This window comes from Electrophorus electricus, chromosome 3, assembly GCF_013358815.1.
Source record: "Electrophorus electricus isolate fEleEle1 chromosome 3, fEleEle1.pri, whole genome shotgun sequence".
Taxonomy (NCBI): Eukaryota; Metazoa; Chordata; class Actinopteri; order Gymnotiformes; family Gymnotidae; genus Electrophorus; species Electrophorus electricus.
Window position 1 is genome coordinate 18120093 of NC_049537.1, and position 23866 is coordinate 18143958.

Genomic DNA, 23866 nt, shown 5'->3' on the forward strand with positions numbered 1-23866 from the left:
GCCTAACACAGCCTAATTTGAACTACATGCTATGTCAGCCTATTTGCTTAACTGGGCTTTGTTTTGGATGTCTAAAGATATAGGTTACATGGGAATGGTAAACACAGTTATTGTATAAGAGTGTTTGTGGGGAAATTTCATAGGCAATGAAAACAAAAAATCAGAGAATGGAAAAAAAATCAAATGTAATGTGTAATGTGTAATGTTTGTGCACCCACAGAAGAGGATCCAATTGCTAGAGGTGTTATATTAGCAAACAAGCTAATTCTTAGCATCAGACAGGTAAGCGTAGTCGGGTCGGTCCGGGGTCGAAACACGGGGTAGTGTCCAGGAGGTGTCCAAGGGTCAGGCAGGAGACAAGGTCTAGGAAGCAGGCAGGAGTCAATAACCGGGAAAACACACAGGATAAGGAAATGCTTAGTATGCCAAATAGGTTAAACAATACTTCACGACGTGTACACGGGGAAGGGAAGCTTATAAACGGTGTTGGTAATGAGGGGAATGGGAATCAGATGTGTGCTATAATTCTGGTGAGTCGGATTGGAGGGGTGAGCGTGGCTGTGGGTTGTTCCTGGGGTTTGTAACAAATGGGAAGCATTCAGATATTATTATTATTTGCATGTATATAGGACCTTTCTCAAACTCAAGGTCGCTTTACAAATATCTAATACTAATATTATCTAATATTTAATACTCACACACCTGATGAGAAGCAGCAGCCAATTTGCACACGTCGTACTCTCAATCAGAAACCACAGCCCCCTTGGGGGACTGCACTGGGTGCAGGGGAAGAGGTTAAGATCAGGACAGAGCACCAACCATCACTGGACATACATGCACAAATTATATATATATATACACACACACACACACGACAATTTAGAGTATCCAATTAAGCAAACCTACATGTTTTTGGAGGAAACCAGACACCACAGAGGAAACCCATGCAGACGCAGGGAAAACTTGGAAACTCCACCCAGATAGGGACTTGAACCCAAGACCCTAGTGCTGAGAGGCAAACATGCTAATCACCAGGATAGGAAAAGTAGCTAAAAATGAAATATTTTTTTCAGCTGTGTCTGTAATATTACACAAAGAGGAAAATAAAGTAGAACTATGACTAAAGACCACACTGTTCTTTTCTGTAGTTTTGGGTTAATTTTAATGAAAAAGCAGCAATTAAAACTTTGTTATAACAAACCCAAATGACATCAGTAATCAGTTCTACAACAGTACAAATTAAATCTCTGCCAAGCTTGTGAGTTCAAGCCTCATCTGAACCAGGAATTTTAAGATCCTCTTCTGTGAAAACACTTCGTCATTTTACATTTTGAATATGAAATGGGAACCTGCCTGTTTAGTATGATAATTGGCACATTATCCACCATCTTAATGGTGTGTTCAAACAGTTGTTGAAACCTCATATATTTCCTAATTTATTGCTTGGAAGTTTGTACAACTGACAAAATCAGAAATACCGGAGGATAAATGGTGGTAAATCTGACTTTATCTCAGTTTGTGAGTTGTGGCATATTAGCAGAGAGTAGGTTACATTCTGATATTATGTCAACAGAATGGGCCAAGCTGGCGAACCAAGTTGCTGGTAAACATATTTATGAAGTTATCCAGCTATGACTTCAGTTTCTGTGTCTTAATGTGTGTAATGTTATAAATGTAGTAGTTGCCAATGACCATGCAAACAACTAGGTTAGTTATTCTAATTTATTTTAGTTGCCAAGGGCCATTTGACAGCATAAGTCAGTGATTGCAGTCATGGTTGTCTTTCATCTTGGTGCAAGAGAAGGCTGATCACTTGGGCTTCATAAGACCAGTTCCTGTCCTCTGCACTGGCATCTGTGGCCATCATGAATAATGTTCACACTAATGTCCATGAATAATGTCCCTCTCAACAGAAGGGCTGGGTTGCTACAGTAACTGGCAGACCCACCAGAATCATGTCACAAATGGCACAGAGACTACACTGCTATAAAAAGTGAGGGCCAGAGTGTTATTGACAGCCGATTAACCTCTGACCTATAATACACTGATGCAAATTGCCATTTATGTGATTATCACAGACCTGCACTAGCCTTCATCAGCACAGTAACTGTGGATGCTAATAGACAGTAGCTTCTCAAAAGCAAAGAAAACAATGAGATGGCTGAGTCTCTAAAAGTTTAGCTCATTGGTGTACTACAGGTGAATATGTTTTATATCTACCAGTTTAACTCGTTACTGTACTACAGATGAATATGTTTTTTATCTAATATTCCCCATAGCTGGGAACATGCTGAGAGTTCAGCAGACAGATAATTAGCAGGAAGATAATAAATATAGTGAGTTTAAAAAGATAACCACAACCATAAAATAAAAGTTATATGTACTGTTATATGTAATATGTTTCACACAAATACAAAAGCGAAGATTGGCCTGAAGATTTATCAAGTATTAAAATTGACCAATCAGGATTGTCCAATCAGCAGTACAAACCTTCTTGGTGGTAGAGAGAAAGAAAGCCTTCATTACCAAACCAGAAGAATTATAACAAGAATAAGAACTTTAACTATAACATAACTATCAAAACAATGTCTGAAAACATTGTTTTGTTTAGAATTTGATGACCTTGAATTGAGATGGTAACTACAGAAACCTCTAACAGCATTTTGTGTCCTCTATACATTTAAAGCTTCAAAACTGCATACACGCTTACTAAAGGCAAAATTACATACAAACTATTCAGAAATACCAAACTAGGTACTGTCCACACAGTAGAACTTAGGCATACCTGTTCTTCTAAATGCATTACATTGTACTCTGTCATTTATCAATTTACAGAAAGCAAACAGAAAGAACAAGTCAAAAATACTTTCAAACCTCAATGTTAATTTGAATATAAAAATTAATGAAAATTACACTTTATGCCTATGTATGCTACATGTAAGACCTCACACCCTGTTCTAAGGATTGGGCTTAGAGACCTATAAACAGGATGTTGTCTCTCAGTTCATCTCTCAGTTCATCTCTAGACTCAGTTCTGTTTAGAATGTGAAGGCGTAGACCACACCCACCACCACAATATTGCCGATGGTGGCAGTGATGGCGATCCACAGCCAGATGGCATCGCAGGACATAGGTTGGTGCTCCTCCTGTTGGTGGTGAGCTGCCATGGCTGCGGTGTGAACACTGACTGAGGAGTTGAAGAGCGAGTGATCCGTGCTGTAATCATCATTGGGGGAAGAGTCCATAAAGGCCCCAGTCATCACTGGGATCTGCAGCAAAAGGGGAGGAGAGGATGCAACCAGAGGGGGAAATATGAGTTTAAGGGATGCATCATGCTCAAGATAGAGCTTCTATTCTTGCTGCTGAGCCTCTAACTTTGAAGTCCATTTCATGTATGTCTTGTACATGCTTGTGGTTGCATGCATTTGAAAGTGTTCTAAACTGACCACACATCCTTAAACAATGTTCCATATCTTATATATCATTTGCATAATTAACAACAATAGCAAGTCAAGAACATTGTATTTTGATGTCAAGGTACTAAACATTGAGAATGTTCACATCATGAGGGTTTTTCAAAATCCCCTCCCAGGGGTAATAGTATGTTTCATGGGAGGAGTAATGTGTCTTCTGGGGCACTAGAGGGTCTGATGGTGGAAGTATTGAATCTGAAAGAGGTGTAATAGGTGGGATGGGGGCAGAGGAGCACTGACAAATGCCCTAAAAAGGAGCAGCACAGTCAGCTGAAGCCCAGAGCAACATCAAGATAAAAATATCCCACAATTCTCTTTTTCAACCTTTATATTCTTACACACATACACACACAGTTCCTGTGATTTGTGTACCTTCCTGATACACACGTGCATGGCAACCAGTGACTATGGCAGAGGACAGGGAGTTTTAATACTAGCATACAGCTGGGTGTGAACTCTCATCAGGAGCTAAAATATACATGGACATCTAAACAACAGACAACATACATATGAAATTTAGACTGGTTTTCCTATCTAATAATACATGTATACTTGCAAATCAGTATTAATGTTTTTTATTGTCTTTGCTTTTTCAGACCAAATTTTGTCCCATGCAGTATTTCTTGCCTGTATAAAACTTTGTCACACACAGCTCTTTATCAGGCATGGTTCTCTGTAACACACTACTTTCTGTAACATACTGCTCTCTATCACACACTACTCTAACACTGTCAATAACCTCAAGAGAACAGGAGCAACCAGCATAAAAAATCCAGATTTATCTTAAGACCAAATAAGATAAAGCTGTGTCTGTCTGTCTGTCTGTCTGTCTGTCTGTCTCTCTCTGTCTGTGTGTGTGTGTGTGTGTGTGTGTGTGTGTGTGTGTGTGTGTGTGTGTGTGTGTGTGTGTGTGTGTGTGTGTGTGTGTGTGTGTGTGTGTGTGTGAGACCGAGAATCTCCTAGGACTGAAAAGATCATGTGCAAGTAAAACCTGGGTGAACTGAAGTAACATTTAAGGCTTCAGGACATAGCAGACATCACTGATTCACTTAGCTCAGACCCAAACTGTGATAAAAATACAAGCTAACCCCCCTTCCCCCCCCAAAAAAAAACAAAAAAAAAACAAAACAAAAAAACAACCTCATATAGTCAGTAGATAAACCTTAGCAGCTCACTATACACAAGTATTTTCTGCCTCACATTAACATACTTTATAAACATATCCTATTACTTAGCTCATGGGGCAGCTATGTTTTGTGCTTGCACACATGGTGTCCTGTATGCATTGTGTCTACTGATTGGATTCACATTAATTATCAGTGACAGAGCATGTTTGGAGGGAACGAATGAGAAGTGAGACAGGCAGTGGAAACTTTCCTCCAGGCATCAGACATGGATCATTATTGAAAGCAGAGATGCAGATAATGGAGTTGTGTTTTGTGTGTACATTCTTTGAGAAACAGAATAATGAAAGTAATGAACTTTAAATAGCTATCTTGCGGAATACTGCACTCTGTCTTAGTCTGTCTTAGTGTAGTGTTTTAAATCAGCATTGACCCAACCCCTCTGCCATAAAGCCTCACTCGAAAAATGTTAGTCTACATGCAGCTACTCTGGTCTTTGTTGTTTTTCCTTTGAGCCAGGTTTCACTGCAGAAACAGCACAATGGAGCACTGGCACATCTTATTTTCTCCAGTAAACAATATTTATTCTATAGTTTCCTTCTCTGTTTTTAGAATGAAAAAATCATTACAAAATTATATCCTTGAAAGTCTGAATGACTAAACTGAATAAGTAAGAGTTTGAGTTACTTAATAGGATCCTGTGACAGACCAGACTATTACTACTACTCACTCAATCTGCAGTGAAACACCCTAACTGTACAAAAAATATACCGAAAAAAACGTAATCACAAAATCACTGCAAAGCAGTACAAAAATCATTGACTAAACTGACTAAATATTGTTAATTGTATTTTAAAAAGTTAGTTAAGACTTGTCATTCATATGGGACTGAAATTTTAAAGTTGTTTGCATTTTTCATGTGAACAGGGAATGTTCTCAAAACCTTCTTTAATATTATCTGAAGGTTTTCTCAAAGTTATTGGGAAACATTCTGAACATAATGTTAATGGAATGTCCTTATAACCTTTTATATATGTGATACAATTTCTCAGGTCATTAAACAGAGAGGGACTAAAAATTGTAGTGTAATACACAAGGCACACAGTTTATAAAGCTGGTCAATCAACTTTCCTGAAACATTTGAACTGTAATGTTTTTAAATGTTTTGTAGGGATTTTGTTACTGTATTTACTTAGCTCTACCACACTTACGTACAAACAGTGCTGGGAACAAATATTGGTGAATTTATGTAAACCGTAATAAATGTCTTTACTGTCATAATGCTGAGTGTCATGTGCCTCTTGATCTTATCAATCATTCACTCTAGTTAGAATTTATGTGTTGACATTACATAATACTGCCTAAAAAGCTGAACTTTGCATGAATTCAAGATAACACAGGGTTTATTAGCATAATACAAGCCAATGTTACATATTAAAATTGATTAATATGGTAATTAGGCTATATTAATAATACTTTAAATATCAGAAATACAGTATAGAAAATGCTACATGAATATTACCTGGAAACAGAAAGGGAAGAAAGAAAAAAGGGACATAAAAATGAGGGATTTGTATTTACTTTTGTAGCATCTAGCAGACATTCTTATCCAGAGTGACTGAAAAAAGCATCCGAGATGCTACTCTACAACTCAGTCCACCAAGGGACTCATACCTGGAAAGACACTTATTTATGGTCCTGAATAACAATTGACTATTTATGATAGAGTGGGGCCAAAGTGACCATTGTGACTGGATAAATGTTATCTCTGTGAGAGACCACCAATGTGCATAACAGTAGGGTTACAGGAGAACATAACTTCATAGATCAGAGTTTGGCCTAAAGTTTTTAGAACACTGTGATAAGAAAAATATGTTCTACGATTGTTAAATAAACTAAACACAATGAAAATTTCCAGAACATTTGACCCATAGGATTCAGAAAATATTTTGTAGAACTGTCACAGTTGCCCCTCCTCTGGTGTCATGGTTCTCACGGCGACACCTGCCATGTGTCCTTTGTTTTGGTTCTGTTCCTGTTCCACCCCTTGCTTTGTTTTTTCCCACCTTGGATTGGTTTCACATTTGTCTAGTTAGTATCCATTAATCTGTGTATAACTACCCCTTGTTTCCATGTCTCAGTATGGGTCTTTAATCGTCTCATGTTGTTATGTGTGGGTTTCAGGTTAATTACCTTTTGCTGTTTTACCTTATTTTTGTGTCGTTGGATTTTCCTTTTGTATTCCCATCCAGCTTGTATTTTGTTTAGTGTTATTGAATTTCGTGTCTGTTGTTTCTGCCAGTTGCATTTCTGCCAGTTTCCATATTAAATATACTTCAACTACACACTTGTCTCCTGCTTTGCCAGCTACTTTGTTACAAGGATATTCTCATAACCAGTAAAAAAAAATGTTCAAGGACCATTAAGAAAACTGGTCATTATTAATGTTTCCAGAACATTTGGCTGACATTTTTATCCAAAGTAACTTATATTTAAATATTTTATCAGAATAACAGTATGTGCACTCCCTGGAAAATGAACCCATTGGTTTTGTTAGCAGCTTACTTTAAGTGCTTTACCAGATAAGCAATATTGTTATAACCATGGAAAAATGTTCCAAGAAAAAACTAATGAAAAAACTGGTTATTATGAACATTCTTACCTGTAATGCTCTAAGAATGTTTTACAGAATGTTCTGATAATTAAGATAAAACATTCCCTAATCATTGGGAAAACTGCACACAACAAACAGTTATATAATAGAAGTGATTTGTTTGCAGGAAACAAATCACGTTGACATTTATTGGCCTCCACAGAACATCCACAATGGCCAGCACCTCCACAAAGCCCAGAACACCATGCTGTACAGTACCTCCACACAGCCTGGAACATCCACAATGTCCTGCGCATCCACATTGCTCAGCACATCCACCAAGCACCCCTGCCTCTTACTGCACTCTGGCTAGCTGGATTCTTACATGGTGCCTCATTCTGCAGCCAATCACTATCAGCCCACATCATGAAGCCACACAACAAAATCTTTGCATTCAGGACAAATACTTGCACACATATCCTCCCCTCCCCTCTGTGTCCTATAAGCCATAAAATCTTATTCATTTTGCAGTTCAGCATTGTGTAATGTTTATAGCTGAATTGAACCATTTTATAAGATGTAGCATGTCCTCTTTTCGACAAGGACATGCTACTTTACAATCTTTTGGTTTGAAATAAAGTATGTATTTTTGGTCCAACCAATCTTTGCTGTATATGTATTAACACATTCAGTATAATCAATACATTACTGAATGCATAAAATATTGTAAATCAAATAGACTTAACCGCAGAATCAAAAATTGTATTGAGCCTAAAAATGTGTTTATCATTACGCATCCTACCACACACACACACACACACACACACACACACACACACACATAATTATATGCTTTTTCATATTTTAACTTCCAATTTGAGAAAAAAAACAATTAACATTGTATCATGTGGCACAGTTTTTTTTTTTCCTTTCTATTTGTTGCACTGTCAGGGGAAAGCAGTGCTATCTGTTTGGCACTTGGTTCAGTGCAGATCTGAAAGCAGGCTTGGGGCAGTGGTGGCTCAGTGGTTAAGGTACTTGACTTGTAATTGGTTAAGGCACTTGACTTATAATTAGAAAGTTGCTGGTTTAAGCCCCACCACTGCCAAGTTGCTACTGTTGGGAACCTGAGCAAGGCCCTGACCCCTCAATTGCTCAAGTTGTACTCAGTCATAATTGTAAGTTGCTTTGGATAAAAGCATCAGCTAAACGCAAGCCTCAATAGAAATCTGAAGGCAAAGAGCTCTTGAGGGCCCCTGTTCACCCATATTGTTCATACTGTGACAAAAAGCTCCTTTCCATTCCACTCCATAGGCTCCCTGAACATCCTGTGGAACTTTCTGGGTAATCAATCAGTCACCTCAGCTTTTGTTCATGACCATAAGCATTTGAAGCCAACAAACCCTACAGGGCATAATTTCAGAAAACATTATTCTCTCTGACAATGCTCAGACAGACACACACACACACACACACACACACACACACACACACACAAATGATTGTAATGATTTCAAATTCAGTATAAAAAAGTAATATAAATGTCATTAACAATTAAAATTTGTATTATTTGTATTATTGATACCCTCTTTGAACTACTCTGATCATTCCCCTCTACCTGGTTCTCCTCTCATATGCTGTAAAATGTTTTATATGTAGCAGTTCAGATTTTTGCATTCTGCACAGCTCATTTGCACTTTTTTAAAAGTTTAAAAAGACAACTTGCTTTCCAATTTTTGTTCTGAAATAAAAGTTTTTGTCATGCCTTCCACTCGGACTCAGTTCAATACAACCTACAATGCCCACAAGCCACTAGTTTGTTACAGATCACCTGATTATTGAACTCACCTGTGTCATTATCCCTCATGTGTTCTACTATATACGTTCTGTTCATTCACTGAGAAGTCTTATCTGTTTGCCTTATGATTCTGAGCATTTGTATTCTTTGTATGTTCTTCTGGCTATCGTACTCTTATGCCTGTTTTCGGATTTATTCTTATGCCTGCTCCTTGTTGGATTTGTCTGCTCATCACCTGTTTGCTGGATATTACCTCTGCTTGTGTTTTTGACTACATCTTTGGTGTCACGGAACACTCCCATTTCAACTGATCATATGGTACGGCCCACTGTGTGCAGTGGGAGTTCACTGTTTATTGTGACTCGTGTCTTATTTGTGATCACGCCCCCTTGCTATTTCACACCTACACCTTATTCTGTGTTTCATTTATGTTTGTACTTAAACCTCTGTATGTGTATAGTTCTTTGTCGGTCATTATTCATGTTACTCGTATTCTGGTTAGATGTTTCTTGTGTTCATGCTGCTTGTTGTATATGAGTGCCATTTTGTTTATCATTTGTGTCTAATAAATGTCTTTGTACGTTGAGGGAGGTCTGCGTGTCCTGCTCCTTGCCCTGTGGCACTCGGGCCATTACATTTGGATTGCCCCTTTTCATTATTAAATCCAAAACCTGCATTCAACTCCATCTCTGCTTGCAAAATGTAAAACTATTAAATAAAAGTATTTTGTTACATATACATATAGTTATACCTGAACACACACACACACACGCACACGCACACACACACACACACACACACACACACACACACACACACACACACACACAAACTATAAAATAGTATGGGAAAGGCATACTTATTATTAACAGCACCAATAGCTGAAAGAAACACCAATATCTACTAATACATCTTTTTATTTATTTCCTGTCCAGTGGTAGTCCTCCCCTTTTCTTAAATCCTTCTTGTTGCTGGACACTGCTCAACATTGCATATATCAAAGGATAGTATAGGCTCTAATTAATCCCCACAGCAGCCAAGTATGACAAGCTAAATGCTGTTTAGCATGGGAGTGGACAGATTGTTTACAAGTTTGATACACACTCCAGGCAAAGCCTGGCAAAGCCTGGGGATAGCAGCCTCACCCATCTCAGCCCATCTTCTCTCAGGATAATAATTACACTGCATGCAGTGGAAAAGTGCTGGATTCATTCTCAGGGGATCTTACCAACATTAGCATGTGGGCTAAAGAGCTTTATGTGATTTACAAAATGTATTCTGTCTAAGACACAGCAAAAGGAAGCCCTTCAAATCATACAAGAGATTTGAATATAACAGTTGGAAAGAGGCAACTGGGAGCCAGCTATTAATATGAATAGCCTGAGTGGTAAAACTTAAAGGAGAAGGCCAATAGCCAAATGAGTTTCTCTAACAACTGAGAAGGTGGGGGAAGGGGTACAAGAACCTCTTGGCAACTGACTCAAGAAAGCATCTTATACAAGCTCCCAAGACCTCTGTTATAAGCAGACAAATCACATTACTGCAAATGCCTGACCCAAACTTAGGTAAACAAATATGACAAAGCAAACTGATGTCTCTGAGAGTTGTATTTCAGTTCAGTTCACAAACTTTCATTTCACTCCTTATATCTTGACAAATAATTATTTTTAAAAAATATTTTGGTCCAGGAAAACAAAAATATTCCAACCAACTGTGCATTTACAATCCACTGAATGCTTTATAAATCTTTAGATATAGCTTATTTGTAACATGGGAATTAAGACCTCTGCCCCCCAAACTTAGAGAAACTATATAATCTTTTTGGCCAAGAGGATAAACACAGTTGAAAGAGCTGCTGTGAAGGAGATAATCTTCTGCTCATGGTGATATGTATTCCTGTTCTGGGAGATTAAAGTGTTTTCAGTGCAACTTTTGTGCAGATGCCTCATAGTAACCAGCCCACACAATGATAAGAGCATTGGCTGCAACTGACTATTATAACCTCCACAGTAGTAACAATAATTGAATGAGATATGAATATGCATATGTCTGATGTGGCCTCTGAATTAAAATCTGTACTGGTGTACTATGCTGTGCGACCTCCCTGATAACACAATTCCATGCTAATATTAAACAAATAAAACAAAAGCTTGCACAATAGCACTCACACCACACTGTACACTACACTACAGTCATTCAACCAATGCTATATATAAAGCTATGCTGATTAAAAGACAACAGATCAAGCAGACTATATACTCTTTTATATAACCTTTTAAAACAGACTACATTTGCTTCTTGCTCTAGAACCAGGATACACTGAAGGTGTACACTGAAGAGATTTTTATAGAGTAATACCATAGACCAGTAATGGCTTTTGTTTAGGTCATTAATGTGCTAGTATGGTATTTGTGGCTCTGCAAAATAATGTAATATGACTGGCCCAGAGTCTACTGGTGTTCACCACAGTTATCCAGGGTTATGCAGTGCATGATGACTGTTCCTTCACATCAAAACATGTGATATGGCAACTTAATATGACCATCATTGGTAGAGCAGCACCATTTTATGCCTGTCTGTCCTACAATGGTACAATCTCATGGAGGTGTAAATTCTTTATTATCATAGTGCAGGGTCAGCTATTATAAAATACCCCTGGAACCAAGAGGGTTAAGCGCCTTGCTCAAGGACCCAACAGTGCCAAGATTCTGAAATTTGGCCCTGAAATTCTGATTCTAAAATTCTGCTGATGAAAATTCCCTCTACTGTTAAAATACAGTTCCATATTGCTGTGTGTGTGTGTGTGTGTGTGTGTGTGTGTGTGTGTGTGTGTGTGTGTGTGTGTGTGTGTGTGTGACAAGTCTATGCTAAATTTCCACTGATGTTTTACTGGGTAAAAATAATTTCAATGAAATGAATGTATAATCTAGCTCCATTCAAAAGAGAATATTTAGAGAATCAAATACATTTTAATTAGCATACTGGGGATTGCAACAACATGTTTTGTATATTTATTATTTTTTTAAACGCATATCATATATAGATTAGAACTAGTCCCAATTAAAGCACACATAAGATTGCCCAGATGAGCTAAACACACTAAGCTTTACTTGTTCTTTTATTACTCTTAACTGCTAGTGCTTTTAGTTGAAGTGTAACATGCATTCTTAATGTGTGGAATGTTGTTGTACCACAACATTTAATGATCGCAATGTTTTAGTTTGGATGAGCTGCATAAAAAAACAAAAAACAAATGCAGTCTTCATCAATATAGTAAAACACACACTGTCAGGTCTACAAATATGAAAACATGGCCTTCAGTTTAGGCACCTATTACTCCTTCACTAAATATAAAACCCAAATCAACAAGTCTTTGACTAAACATAAAATGTCTTAAACACACTTCCTATAACACAACTTCAGCCCCAAATGCATTTATCATATAACACTACAAAAATACAGAGAAATTAAAGTCAGAATCATAACAAATAGATCTGCTAGCAGTGCTATTAATTTCTTCCTGATCACTCAGCTCACCTACAGCATCTCCTACAATGAGCAATCATTTCCATTCAGAGTAAAACGGTGCTGTCAGCATATTCACTCCACTCTTCTTCCCTAAAGTCATTTCATCCTTAAGGAAATCAAGCCCCACATAACCCCAAGTATACCATTGCGTTCCTTTCTGAAGGTATTTTATCTTGCTTTCTGATCTTGCTGAAATGACTCAATAAAACAGGATTTTCTATTTGCTGCACATTCTACATTATTCTATCTTGCACCGTGTGCATGTTCTCCAGTACTGGCTTGAGGTTGTAAACAGGTGTTCATATTCAGGTGGTATATATCTTGAATTGTGCAGTAATTTAATATTGTGTGCAGTGGAGAAAGCTCAGACAGGCTGGTTGGTTGTGCTAGTAAATTAGCTAGTAAATCATACCTAATCATTTATCATCATTTATTTATTTGACTCACTAGCAGAAAATGTCTGACTTGTATTTGATACAATCTGCTCTTCCCTATATGGCATGGCAAACCTGTGCCTATGATTGTCAAGGCACTGCTTTTGATTGGAAATAGTTGCTTTTGAAATAGCAGCTTTTTACCATCAGAGATCCATTACAAATCCTAGTAATGCTTTCTATAATTTGATTTCTGTTTGAATTGTGTTACTGCTTTCCAGTGCTTTCTAATTCGAAGGTCCTCCCCTGTAACAGTGCTCTCTGTCCCAGACAAGCCAGGAAACTGGAAGAGGAGAAAATGCTGGATTTTTTCAACCACACACACACAAATTGTAAGAACACGGAGGGCACATATGCAATCTAGAAACTTATACAGACAGATAGGAGGCACAAAGTGAAATTTCACAAACTTAACCAAACCAGTGGGAGACATTTTCCACCCACTCCTCCTCTTCCTCTACTATTCTAACCTGAAATGATTTTACACCACATCTCCTCAGCTATGTGGGTTCCTGGGTCCTGTCTATGGCCCAGGGGTGAGAGAAAATCTATACTGACCAGGTCAAAGTTTCATCAGGTGAGTGGTTTGTAGTCTATCATGCAATTTTATATGAACAGTGACTCTTTGTGTGTTCACTGAAGGCACTTAACTTTGCTTGTATAGCACATTTCTCAAATTCAATGTCACTTCACAAAGCAAAAAACAAACAAAAAAAACAAACCAAAAAAAAACCCCACTTTACATAGATCACATTACAATTTCTCAGAGAAACTTGATATAACTGGTATAATGACATAGAGGGTGATTTGCAGAGGAAGGTTCTCACTGGGTTTTAAAAGAAGGCATTAATAGATCCATCTCTGATACATCAGGCTACAGAATTCTACAATTTAACGGTCCAGCACAGAATAATGGAGCAAAGTCTGGTCTGAGAAACCAGTGGCAGCCCAAGACCTGAAAACATGATAGCATGTGGAGGGTTGTAAACGTGAAGGACCTTACGGAACTGACCTTCATGGACAACATTTCACCTGGAGTTTACACAAAAACCTTCAGATTATTTGGAAATCTGCACTATGAGGTGCTGGTATTGGTCAACCTAGCGAGGAGACAGCAGAGAGGCAGACGAGTGGGTGTACTCGTACTACTGAGATGTCATGGGTTTCGGACCCCTTTACTGTCTTTAGTCCTATCCAGTCTGCGATCTCTGTGTGACAAAATGGAAGACCTACTTCTGCTTAGCCAAACCAACAAAGACATTTCAACCACATCTGCCATCTGCTTTATGGAGACCTGGCTTTGTGATATGATCCCAGACAGCACGTTACACCTCCCTGGCTTCCATCTGCACAGAGCAGACACAGACACAGAGCTCAGCAGGAACACCAAGTGAGAAGGAATATCCTTTTCTGTCAGTGAACTCTGGTAAAGTCACTTTTTATTAACTGCCAACATCTTTTATTTTGTTTGCCGCTTACATTTCACTGGATATGTGGGTGAGAGGTGTGCAGGTGAAATTCTCTCTGATTAATTAGAGAGAATCCAGATTCACTGTTTACAAGAGAAGGGAACATTTTGGATCACTGTTACACCACTGTTAAAATGTCTATCACAGTGTCACACACTCAGCTCTTGAGCATTGCTACCATAGCCTCATTCACCTCATGCCATCATACAGGCAAAACCTCAAAACCAACAGGCCTGTTGTCACTACAGTGAGACATTGAACCAGTGGAAACACTGAAAAGCTACCAGTGGAAACACTGACAAGCTGCTTTGAATCTGCACAGAGGCGAGAAATGGACTAGACAAAAACACGGACACTGTGATATCAAACATAAGTTTCTGTGAGGATATCTGCATTTCAACTACAACACAGGAAAATACACTAACAATACACAACAATAAACCATTGTTTTCTGTGGAACTTAGCATCGGAGGGAAAAGGAGGCAGCACTCTTCAATGAAAACTACAACGAAGCCAAATACAGGCTGGAAAAAGAATTAAAGCAACAAAGAAAGAATACTCAGAAAAGCTGAAAAGCCACATTGCTACTAACAACCCTATTTCAGTCCGAAGAGGCCTCCAAGAGATCACAAACTTCAAAACATTTACCATCATTCCAGTAACCCTAAAAAATAAACAGTACTGGACTTAATGACTACAAGCTTATAGCTCTGACCTCTGTAATCACTAAGGTCTTTGAACTTCTGGTCCTACTGCATTTCAAGAACATCAGAAATCTTCTGCTGGATCCCCTGCAGTTTGCATACAGAGTTAACAGATCTGTTCATGATACAGTCAACCTGGCCCTGCACTTCATGCTTCTGCATGTCAACACTCCTGGAACGACAGAGTTCTGTCTGTGGACTTCAGCTCAGCTTTTGCAAAACATGTTTTAACTTTTTGCAAATGTTCGTATCATTCTGTAATATATTTGAATATAGTTTCAAGTTTGGTTCATTTGTCATATACATAGTCATACACAGTATAACTTGCAGTGAAATGCTTTTTTATAATAGTTTTTATTAATATTATCTGACCTACATATGTATAGATATTGTGGAAATGTGCAGATATTCATACATCTCTTAGCTCTCCTCCATGGCTCATTACTGGTCTTATTCTTTGTTCCTTACTCTATTTATTGTATTTTGTTTTTAGTTTCTTTTAGTTGTGCTTGACAGGTCTGTTTAGTTTGTGCCACCCACAATAACCTGGCAACCTAACAGACCACATAACCTATCTATAGAGAAATATTGCACTAAAGTGTAAAGCACTACCCATAGAACTCACATGAAGCATAATGAGCACTTTCTGATAATAAGAACATTTTCCTATGGCCTGTGCCTGAACACTACAACGTGACCACTGAGATGTATGTTTTTGAGCAAGTATGTATCCCTAGTTGAGTATCATAAATTCACAAAGGATAGCGAGTAATACACTTTAAGTCACTGGCTGTAGGGAAGGCAGCTCTAATAAATATATTTTGTCAGTATAGTTACTGACTATATTAATGTTACAAATCCCAGAATGTATAGTAATAATAAGTTTAATTTATATAGCAGGTTTCTCAAGTCCAGTGTTGGAGCCTTACATGCATACATGCACTCACCAAGACAAATTCTTTATAGGGGTAACATACTTCAAATATAGTGATTCTGAAAGGTTTTCCAGTTTTCCAGTGTCAAAGCATTGTGGTCAGCAAATAAATATTAATGAAATGTATTTATTCTCTGAGAATATTGAGTCTGTTCCTTTTAATCATTCATTTAAATCAGAACTGCTAGCTTTTTAATAGATATATAGGCTGCTTATTTAGTTAAGTAAGTGCTTAGCTTAGTTAAGCATCATCCTGTTAGCAGGGTGTAGTGAGAGTTACACATTGTGATTTCATCACATGGCAATGACTCTTTAAAAGAAAAGCTGATCCAGGAACAAAAAAAAAAGAATATTGATCCCAGAACATGTCCTACTCAAAGAAGTATGATATGTATGGTGTGGTGTTGTATGGTGTAAGGCTGTATGGTATAGCGCAGTTTGATGTAGGCCTGTATGGTGTAGGGCTGTATGGTTTAGGGTTTTTTGGTTTAGGGCTGTCTGGTGTATGGTTGCATGGTGTATGGTTGCATTGTGTAGGGCTGTATGGTGTAGGATTGCATAGTGTAGGGTTTGTACATGGTGTCAATTCTAATGGACAAGAGAGAGGGTGCTGAATCAAAAAATTCTATGCAGGTGAGGGTAAACTCATATGTACTAGTTTAGAGATAGATGGAGTCTGTTATATATCCATATATAAACATAAGGAAAAAAAAAACATTTATTCCTCTCTTACACAGAATGGTACAATTAAAGTACAGTGGACAATATCTATGGTGTGAGATAAACAGGTGGCTTAGTTCATTATATCAGAAATATTCCCCCAAATCTAGGACATTATGAGAATGCAACAACTGCCACCCTTCATCATCTGTCAGAAAGAGCAAGGTGATGATTCATTCACATCAAGAGTGAAGAATGAGGGATTAGATCCATGAGGAAAAACTATTTATTAATGAACAGCAGTTCATTCATCTGGACATTGATTGGAAGGTCATTACAAGACGTTTGCAATAGGGACATTAAGCCAAAGCACAAAAAGAAAAATAAAGAGCAAGGCCTTAAATAAGGGCTGGCAGAGTGGGATAGTTGGTGAACAGGGGCCAGATTCATAAAACCTGATGGTAACCACACTACGCCACACTGAACTGCCATTTGTATAAAAATATAATGCAGTTGCAACATTTACCAAGATGGAAATTGCATGGTTGGGCTGAATTGGTGACTTTAGTTCTTCTTCTAAATCATGGCAGAGCAGTAGAACTGTAAAACAGCTAAACTGTTTATAATCTTAATCTTTAACATCAAGTTAAATGTCATGTTTTATGAACTAAATAAGTAGGCCTTAAGTAAGGTATGAAACTAATCTGCTGAGAGCCTGCATATCTTCAGAATTTTAACTTTCTTTCAAAACTGGTTCTTAGTCATCAAATATGACATTCTGCATATTCTCAAGGCACTTTTCTTTGTTATGGAGTTAATCCTAAAACAGCTCAAAGCTTTCTGTCAGGGGAGATGAAGCAAAAGAGAGATGACAGATGTGAGGTCTTCTTTTTGCCAAGCTCTTCCCATACTTTGAGACACACACACATTTTTGCATGTAGATAGGAAAGCAAACATAAACAGGCTTTGAATGTGACAGTAAGCCATCCCGTTGATGAGGGCACACAAGGATTCTGTCTGTGCTCTGCAGTGGGGGTTAATGTAGGAGCTCTACCTCAGCCAGCCACCCTCTGTTCACTCATTTTTAGCATAGTTTCTGGCCATTTTCAGGCAATTTGTTCACACAGCTCCAATGTGACTTTATATGAATTTGCATCTTTTTTGCTGACAAAACATTTAATTGATCTAAAATGATGGAAACAAAATGCACATTCTGTAAGAACAAAGGTTGCTAAGGAAAAATAATTGCTACAATAATGTAACTCCATAAAAAATACCATACATAATTTAAGAGGAAAGGAAAAAGGGTAAATATAAAGTTAATATTTTATGTCAGTCTGATAAAATTAGACAATCCCAAAAAACATCTTATTACAACTCATCAGTTCATTTCATCATATGGCAGGCAGTCATATCCAGAGCGATGTACATATTTATCAGTATGTTTCACCTGGGAATCAAACACCCCAATCCTGGGGTTTTTAGCACCTTTCTTTGATTGTACTACCAGGTATGTACTACCACTGAAATAATCTGCTTCAGACATGTTTTCTATGGAAACCCTTTTGCTTGGTATCTTTATGTCTGAAATGTTTAATAGCACAACACTTTTACCAGTATTACCTAAAGCTGCTTTAATTTTGCTATAGTCAAATTGTGCTTCCTTTACCTTCACCTCAGTCAGCTGGACCACACTGACTAATTTACTTGCCAGTTCTAATGAACACAGAAGTAGCCCAAAGCTCTAGTGTCCATACATCAGCCTCCAGTGTTTTGCTTCAGGCATTCTGACCATGTTGCCTTTAAATTCAATACATATACCACATACCATGTCTGATCATAATGTTAAAGGAAGTGTTTAGTGTAATGGTGAGTTCATGTCACAGTGTTATTTTGTTTCTATAGCTTTTAACTATACACCTTTTAAGTGTGTTGTGTGTTTGTATATGTGTTTATGTATATGTGTATGTCTCTAGGAACAGCAACTCTCTAGGGTCTGATGTATTTTTGTCAGCAGTATTGCACAGAATACCACTCAAATTATATTCTTCCTTATAGGATTTACAAGCATTTCAGATGTTGATGCATGAAAAATGTTGTGGAATAAATGGAAGTCTAGTAAAACTAGGCTTGCTCAGCTGTCTTGTTTCTGTAAGGCTCCAACACTGGACTTGAGAAACCTGCTATATAAATTAAACTTATTATTACTATACATTCTGGGATTTGTAACATTAATATCGTCAGTAACTATACTGACAAAATATGTTTATTAGAGCTGCCTTCCCTACAGCCAGTGACTTAAAGTGTATTACTCGCTATCCTTTGTGAATTTATGATACTCAACTAGGGATACATACTTGCCCAAAAACATACATCTCAGTGGTCACGTTGTAGTGTTCAGGCACAGGCCATAGGAAAACGTTATTATCAGAAAGTGCTCATTATGCTTCATGTGAGTTCTATGGGTAGTGCCTTACACTTTAGTGCAATATTTCTCTATAGATAGGTTATGTGGTCTGTTAGGTTGCCAGGTTATTGTGGGTGGCACACCCAATTTTCATTTTATACGCCCTTACGTCCTTCCAAACGACTATCAGTTTATTGAATGACCTGTTCGTTTATTAGCCTAATAAGTTGCTGTCATTTTCAAGCGATAATAGAACACATATTTATAAACGTTATGAAATTAAACAGACAGAAAAAAACGGCATTCTATTCAATAGTCACACGCTGGAGCTTCGTTTTTCTATCTTTTTCGACCCTGTCCTATAAGATCGTCGTTATCATTTTGCATTGTGGTACAAGACGAAAGCCGTGCATCCAGCAATCGTACAACATCCACCTAAACAAAAGTTAACCCTTTATTTTCTGACATGGATAGTGATTCCACATCATATACCTTTAAAAGTCATTGGTTCATTCTAAAAACATGACACCCTACGTCGCAGATTTTAACGGTCTTAGTATGAAATTTACAGTCTACAATATTGTCCCATTTCTGCTTTAAGATTGCGAATATGATTAAACCAGAATATGATTAAACCATTTTTTTTTTCACTTAGAAAGCTCATAAGAATCTTAAACGCCAATTTAAGATATCGAATAACACCAAATACCAAGCCAAAGTTCATGAAATAGCCAAGCTCTCGAAACTTGAGTTTGATTTTCCTTTTTTTCTAAAGAGGTAGTTTCGTTTGTGGAAAATTAGGTTTAATCTGTAGGTTTTCCATGAAAAGACCTACCTGCGCAGCCATAAATGACAGGTCCATGGTGATTTGCTTATCCTGACACCGAGAAAGCACAACGAAGGATGAGACAGCTCAGTTCTGATTTGGAGCGTAAAGCGTAGTAATCTATTTACATCCAGTGTTCATTGCTGTTGTTCTTTAGCGCATGACTCCCGGTTCATGCATGCTGGCGTAACGCTGAGCGCAGAAGACCATTTTGGTCATCAATAAACAAAGACACGCACGAGAATGTGAGACAGAAAAGGAAGGAGGTAATGAAAGGGACAGGAAATGAGAATGACAAAGAGAGCAAATGAGAACGCGTGAACGCACGAAACGCTGCTTCTTTTGTGTCCTGGTTTTCTGTTTGCCTTGAGTATTTGTGGCATCAAATAATTTCATTGCCTTGCGCTGCTCATTTTAAATATCAGAATAATTTGAAAATGATATATAAAAAATACATATATTTTGATTTGCTATATGTATTAGTCCTTTCTGAATCCAGTATGCTAGTGGTGTAAATGCAAATATACCATAACGGAATTTGTCAATATTTATTGTATGTTTGTTACTATGTGACACTTTTGACGTAGGCAAGAACTAGCGCTACTGCGTACCTAGTGCACTTTGGACTGTACTTGACTAGACGTTGTTTATTTTCTAGAACTCTATTTTTAAAATACTTTGATGAATACTTTTTCCTTGGCAGTCCTTGGTCTTTTGTGCACGTGCTCAGTTGCCAAGTCTTCTATGAATCTGAAATCATCCGGCGAATCGTGTGAGCCAGAGGGTTCCATTACATACCACTCTAACATCTCTCAGATTCAGCCCTGTTATCAGTAGCTATCATACCACTCTAACCCTCAATTGCTCAAGTTGTACTCTCTCATAATTGTAAGCTACTTTGGATAACAGTGTCAGTTAAATGTAAATTTCAATTAAAGTGTGGATGAAATGTAACCTTGAATCTGATGTTGCTCAGTGTAATGGGTTTTACCATGGCACACTCTCAATCAGTCAGTGTGGCCCTCTTTTAACCCAGCTTCATTATTTCATAGCTGACAGGCACATTTAAACACACAATGAGACTGAGTGAGCCTAGTAACTATACAAAACTGGAACCTCAGTGGGCACAGGTGGGAATGAGTCCATGCTGACATTTTTACCAAATGCCAGAGGCATCACATGCCAAACTGAATATTCATTCATACAGCACAAATATCTGCTTTGTAATAAGCCAGTTATGATTAGTGTGCACCAGTATGATGTAATTTAATGCCTGAAGGCAGCATTATGATGGGGTGAGTTCTGACACATCCACAATACAAACTGAACAATCAGAAGATGAATATTTGTTTGGAGTGCACCGCATACTGTGAGTAATTGCTAAAGCAGGCAATCATTGGTGGCCTGATTGACACTATGGCAAATACTTGATTTCATCTGTCAGCAGAATTTTTTTTTGGTGTCATGCAGCCCTCCAGAACCATCACACACTACAGTTCCCAGAATCCTCCATGGAGTATTAATCCAGCACACCTGTGCTTCCTTGCATCACATATTTATATACTCCTCTCACGCTTCCTCATTGTGAAGTATGGCCTCTATTTGCTTGAGCATAATGAGTGTTGTAAGTTATCCTGCTATTTCTCCATGTTTCCAAATTCTAGTCCTTTTACGAGCAATGCCTTGCCCTTGTTTGCCCCTGTCCTACTGCCTTGCTATCTTGTCAGCTCTAATTTGGATGTGTTTGCCTCTCAAACTTATTTTCTGGATTTTTACCTGGAATGTTTGTAAAGTAAAAAAACATTCACTTTTTCTCATCTGCCCTTCTTGCTGCATGATATTAGGCAATTTTGAATTGTGTGCAGTTTGTCTGTCTCCAGGTTCAGTCATTAAATTCAGTGACTCTGAATCAATGAATTCAGTCACACAGATGATCTTGGACTTCTGAACTAGGCCTGGCAGACATGACTTAGGTGGGTTTCTATCACATAAACAGTCCTCATGCACTATAAGGTTTAACAGAGTATTAATAGTTTGATATTTAATATGGACCTGAGTTTAGGGCATGTTTAGTGTGGATATACAGTATTCTTTTACATACATGAGACATAAATGTCACATGAAGTAACCATATATATACCTTATGGGGTAGCAGTAGCATAGTGGTTAAGGTATTTGCCTAGCAGTCAGAAGGTTACCAGTTCAAGCCTCACCACTGCTGAGTTACAAATGTTGGGTCCCTAATCTCAAAGCTGTATACAGCCATCATTATAAGTTGTTTTGGATAAAAGCATCAGCTAAATGTCATCAATGTAAATGTATATCTTGCATTTATAGCCTGTCAGAATCCACTGCCTGTGTCACAGTTTCCCCTTTCTTAGTGTTGCGGTTCCTATGGCAATACCTGTCATGCTCTTCTTGTGTTGGTTTTGTCTGTCTTTAAGCATTTGTTTTTTCCACTCCTTATTGTCCAGGATAGAAAATAGAGCTTGAGTAGTCTATTGCAGCAAAACGTCTAATCATAATTAGCTGTCCTAGGGTGCATTTCATAATCCTACATTGAAACCATCCTACATATCTGGAAATTGATAGTTGAAAAAAACAGAAAAAGACATGCTTGTTTTTGTCATCATGATGTATTTCCTGTCCAGTTCAATATTTTGTGCAAGAATTTGAGAAAGAAAGGGAAAATTCACATGAAATATGGGAAAAGAAAATTGCTGCTCAGTAATTATGATTCCGATGCTACCTAACCTGAGCAGTTGGACTTTATAGACAGCATTTCTGGCTTTGGTTCATTAACTTAATATGACCTTTGAGTTCTCACTGCCCATTTATTTTAAATACTGCCAAGGTGAAAGTGTATACATTTAAGATATTTTATAATACATTGTATTATAAAAGTAATGAGAAATTATGCATTTTAGTTTATAATTCTTTACACTGGTTAAAACAGATTGCTACCCTTCATTCTGATAATACAGATATACACTACCAACATCAGCAGTATGAATGAATGAAAAATCCTCCAGCAGACCAAACAGGAAATTGCCACTAACAGGCTTTTGAGGTGGCATATTTATTTCCAACTATGGTGATGGGTGAAATTCATGTTAGCACTATCCATCTATTTTTTAATGTTGCTTTCAGTATGTGCCTGAGGGGTGGGGCCTGCTGGCTCTCAGACAGAGACACTTCCTGAAGAAAATTCTGAAGAAGAAACATGTCAGGAAAATGACTGATGGATCTGTCACATCAGCCTGAACACAGCGTCATAAAATAAAATGCAGCTGGGGGAGGGCTTGAGCGTCCTGCACATGTCACCTCTGTTCACTAATGTGATGAAGATGTGGAATAAGGCTCCTCCCACGGCACTTGGCTTCTCTCTAGATGTTCTCCCATGACAGCCATCAGTGAGGATAGGCTCACTTGGTAGGATATGATTAATTGTGTGTTTCATAGCAACCAATCTTAGTGAGTTGGATCTCTTGGGCCAGTAGTTGTGTGGTTATTAGCCTGTGGCAACTGTGTGGGAGGCCACATGCTGAATTTCATTACGAAAGAAAAAAAGAAAATCAAGTCTGAGGAGTATAAGTTTGTTAGAGCCAATCTAAGTATGCAGTTACACTCCAGTCTCTATCAGAATAATTTCTTTCATCTCCAGAACAAATTGTTTGCTTGTTTAAGAAAAATGCAATGTTTTATTATTTATTTATTTATTTAATTTTATTTTTTTAATGAGTACACATATAGTAAATATGGGCTCCACAATGGTCTTTGTACTCTGAGTTAAATCCTACATTAAAGTTCACATTAATTTAGAAAAAGATTTGTAGCCTCATCTGTTACTTGCAATTCCTTTATTTTTGACCAGGGTTGGACTTTCCTTCACTTAATGTAAGAGAAAAGGTAAGGA

The 23866-nt window shown here is 37.8% G+C and overlaps 1 protein-coding gene across 2 annotated transcripts; it reads right to left on the bottom strand.

Moving 5' to 3' along the window:
- Positions 1-912: 912 nt before the first annotated feature.
- On the bottom strand, positions 913-20221 carry LOC113571708 (uncharacterized protein C14orf132-like). 2 transcript variants are annotated; one of them, XM_027000809.2, is made up of 3 exons: positions 19960-20221; positions 3069-3269; positions 913-1008 (listed from the first exon to the last, which is right to left on the bottom strand). In XM_027000809.2, the coding sequence occupies exons 1-3, from the start codon at positions 19984-19986 to the stop codon at positions 1003-1005; spliced, it is 234 nt and encodes a 77-aa protein (XP_026856610.2). In that variant the 5' UTR covers positions 19987-20221; the 3' UTR covers positions 913-1002. The 2 variants fall into 2 exon arrangements, with proteins under 2 accessions (XP_026856610.2, XP_026856608.2); XM_027000807.2 differs by lacking the exon at positions 913-1008 and having other exon boundaries at positions 1142-3269.
- Between the last annotated feature and the right edge of the window lie 3645 nt (positions 20222-23866).

Coding starts and splice junctions, on each gene's coding strand:
- LOC113571708 (XM_027000807.2), bottom strand. CDS start 19,986: ATGGACCTGTCATTTATGGCTGCGCAG. Junction 3,270..19,959: donor TGTCATTTATGGCTGCGCAG/GTAGGTCTTTTC, acceptor CTTTTGCTGCAG/ATCCCAGTGATGACTGGGGC.